Consider the following 2750-nt stretch of genomic DNA (forward strand, 5'->3'; position numbering starts at 1 on the left):
CCATTTTTAACATTGATTCAATGGTTTGGACCTGTTAGCTTGCTGTCTGGGTACCTTTGTACCCGTCACTCTTACTGTCATCTTTATGTACACTACCATATCACCAAACAAAGCTATATTTTCCTGCTTATTAAAATAGAAAATTATGTTACATCATAATCCTTTACTTGATATATAACTATATAATTCGCAAATTTATATAATAAATCATATTAATCCCTTACAAAAAATAGTTACAAATATTACTTGTACTCAAAATAGGTCAAAACACTGTATTCATGAACATGATGTCTGTCTTGTTTTACCTGCACTCATCCCCTCGTGAAGTCGCATTGTAATGCTTAAAACATTATACTGTTGGCATGCCACGTTACCTATATACAAATGTAGATGTTATCTAAACTATGTTGACCTGAACAGCTACGAAACAGCTATAAGGATGATATATTGGAGATCTTTTTGCCGCCTAAAGTTTAGTCAGCGTTCATTGTGCTTACGACGATACAGCACCACCTCTTCAGTCTAATGCTGTAACTGCAGTTAAAAGTTACACTTGTGTGATTGGGAGTTTTTAATGCAAATACCTAACAATTTTTAATTTTCACAGTTACATCTTGTGAAATCCTGGAAAAATTTTACAGTGTAGGCAAATAGGAAATATCACTCAGGCTTAATATGAGGAGGGGTGACTAATGGGTTGGCTGGGGTGAAGTTATCTGGGTCTCCTGGTAGATTAGGAGAGAATAGTGCTAGGGATGTAAGGGCTAATAGTATAATTACAAACCCAAGTAGGTCTTTATAGGAGAAGTAAGGGTGGAAGGTGATTTTATCCGCATTTGAGTTTAGGCCTGTTGGATTATTTGTTCCTGTTTCATGTAAGAATAGTAAGTGAATAAGGGTGGCTGCGGCGACAACAAATGGGAATAGGAAGTGAAATGCGAAGAATCGGGTTAAGGTTGCATTGTCTACTGAAAATCCGCCTCAAATTCATTGTACTAGGGCATCTCCTACATAAGGGACCGCTGATATAGATTAGTAATAACTGTAGCACCTCAAAATGACATTTGTCCTCATGGTAAAACGTAGCCTACAAAGGCAGTTATTATTACTAGTAAGAAAAGAACAACTCCAATATATCAGGTTTCTTTATATAAATAGGATCCATAATATAATCCTCGGGCAATATGTAAATAAAGGCAAATAAAAAAGAATGATGCCCCATTAGCATGTATACTTCTAATTAGTCACCCGTAATTGATGTCACGGCAGATATGTGCGACTGAGGGGAAGGCGGTGGAAATATCAGATGTATAATGTATAGCTAGAAATAGTCCTGTAATAATTTGTGTGGCCAGGCATAATCCTAGAAGTGATCCAAAGTTTCATCATACTGAAATATTGGAGGGGGCTGGTAAATAAACTAGTGCATGGTTAGCGATCTTGGTTAGGGGGTGTGTTTTCCATAGGTTTGCCATTAGGGTTTTTATAGTTGAACAACAACGGTGGTTCTTCAAGTCACTGGTCTTCGTTAAAATCCAAGTAAAGATTATGACTTATCTTGTATCATTACTGTTGATGGCTTTAATTATTGGGTTAGTTGCTGTGGCTTCTAATCCTGCACCCTATTTTGCCCTATATTATTAACGTTTATTATTATTTGTAGTATTAGAATTAACTCGTGGCTTGGCCGTGGTGCCCTTCGTGCAGTTTAAATTATTGTCAATAAGATGGCGAGGGTTATTGATAATAAAAAGATTGTTAAGTAAATTTTGATTATACCTCGTTGAGTATCACTAATAGTTTTGGCCATCTTAACCTGAGTGGAAGATACTCCTTTTGGCCCTATGGCTTCAAACCAGGTTTGGTCTACTAGTTGCGTAGCAATAGATTGTCCTAATACCAAGTTTAGTTTTGGGGTCAGTCGATGAATAATTATTGGAAAATAACCTAGTATGTTGGAAAAGTGGTGGAGTGGGGTTATGGGATTAGTTTTAAATTGTTTGCTGGTTAGTTCTGCTAATTCCATGGCTGTAAGTAGGCCAATAATTGTTACTATGAGGGAAGCTACTTTTAGGGTTGTTGGTATAGTTATAATAGGTCAGGAAATTTGATGTAATAATAAGTCCTGCAATGATACTTCCTCAGGCAAGTCGTTTAATTGGGTTAATTACTGACAAGTTGTTTTCGTTAATTGGTGATAATGGGATAAATCGAGGGGTGCCTATAGTGACGAAAAATACTACTCGGAAACTATAAACAGTGCTGAAAGATGTGGCAATAAGAGTTAAGGTTAGGGCTCAGGCATTTAAGTAGGAGGTATTTAGTGCTTCAATAATGGCATCTTTTGAGAAGAATCCTGCTAGAAAGGGTGTTCCTGTCAGGACTAGGCTGCCGATGGTTAGGCAGGTTGAGGTGAATGGTAACAGATTTTGTAATCCTCCTATTTTTCGGATGTCCTGCTCATCATTAAGGCTATGGATAATGGAGCCTGAGCATAAAAATAATATTGCTTTGAAAAAAGCGTGGGTGCAGATGTGTAGGAATGCCAGTTGATGTTGGTTAAGGCCACTTGTAACTATTATGAGTCCTAATTGACTGGATGTTGAAAATGCTACAATTTTTTTAATATCATTTTGTGTTAAAGCACAGGCGGCTGTAAATACTGTAGTTACTGCTCCCAGGCATAGGCAGGTTGTTAATGCTAAGTTATTATTCTCTATAATTGGGTGAAGGACCGCATCAAGGTCGCA

At 37.2% G+C, this 2750-nt stretch overlaps 1 protein-coding gene and 1 pseudogene across 1 annotated transcript; both read right to left on the minus strand.

The window, feature by feature from the left end:
- Positions 1-594: 594 nt before the first annotated feature.
- On the minus strand, positions 595-1475 carry LOC130568783 (cytochrome b-like; annotated as a pseudogene).
- A 233-nt stretch (positions 1476-1708) lies between these two features.
- Positions 1709-2750, minus strand: LOC130568784 (NADH-ubiquinone oxidoreductase chain 5-like; the record flags this gene model as incomplete). The annotated part of the gene is given in 2 exon segments (XM_057357832.1): positions 1709-2096; positions 2098-2750. Coding segments are annotated over 2 exon segments (1041 nt in total), but the record flags the coding sequence as incomplete, so codon positions are not given.

This window comes from Triplophysa rosa, linkage group LG18 (assembly GCF_024868665.1).
Source record: "Triplophysa rosa linkage group LG18, Trosa_1v2, whole genome shotgun sequence".
NCBI classification, from domain to species: domain Eukaryota; kingdom Metazoa; phylum Chordata; class Actinopteri; order Cypriniformes; family Nemacheilidae; genus Triplophysa; species Triplophysa rosa.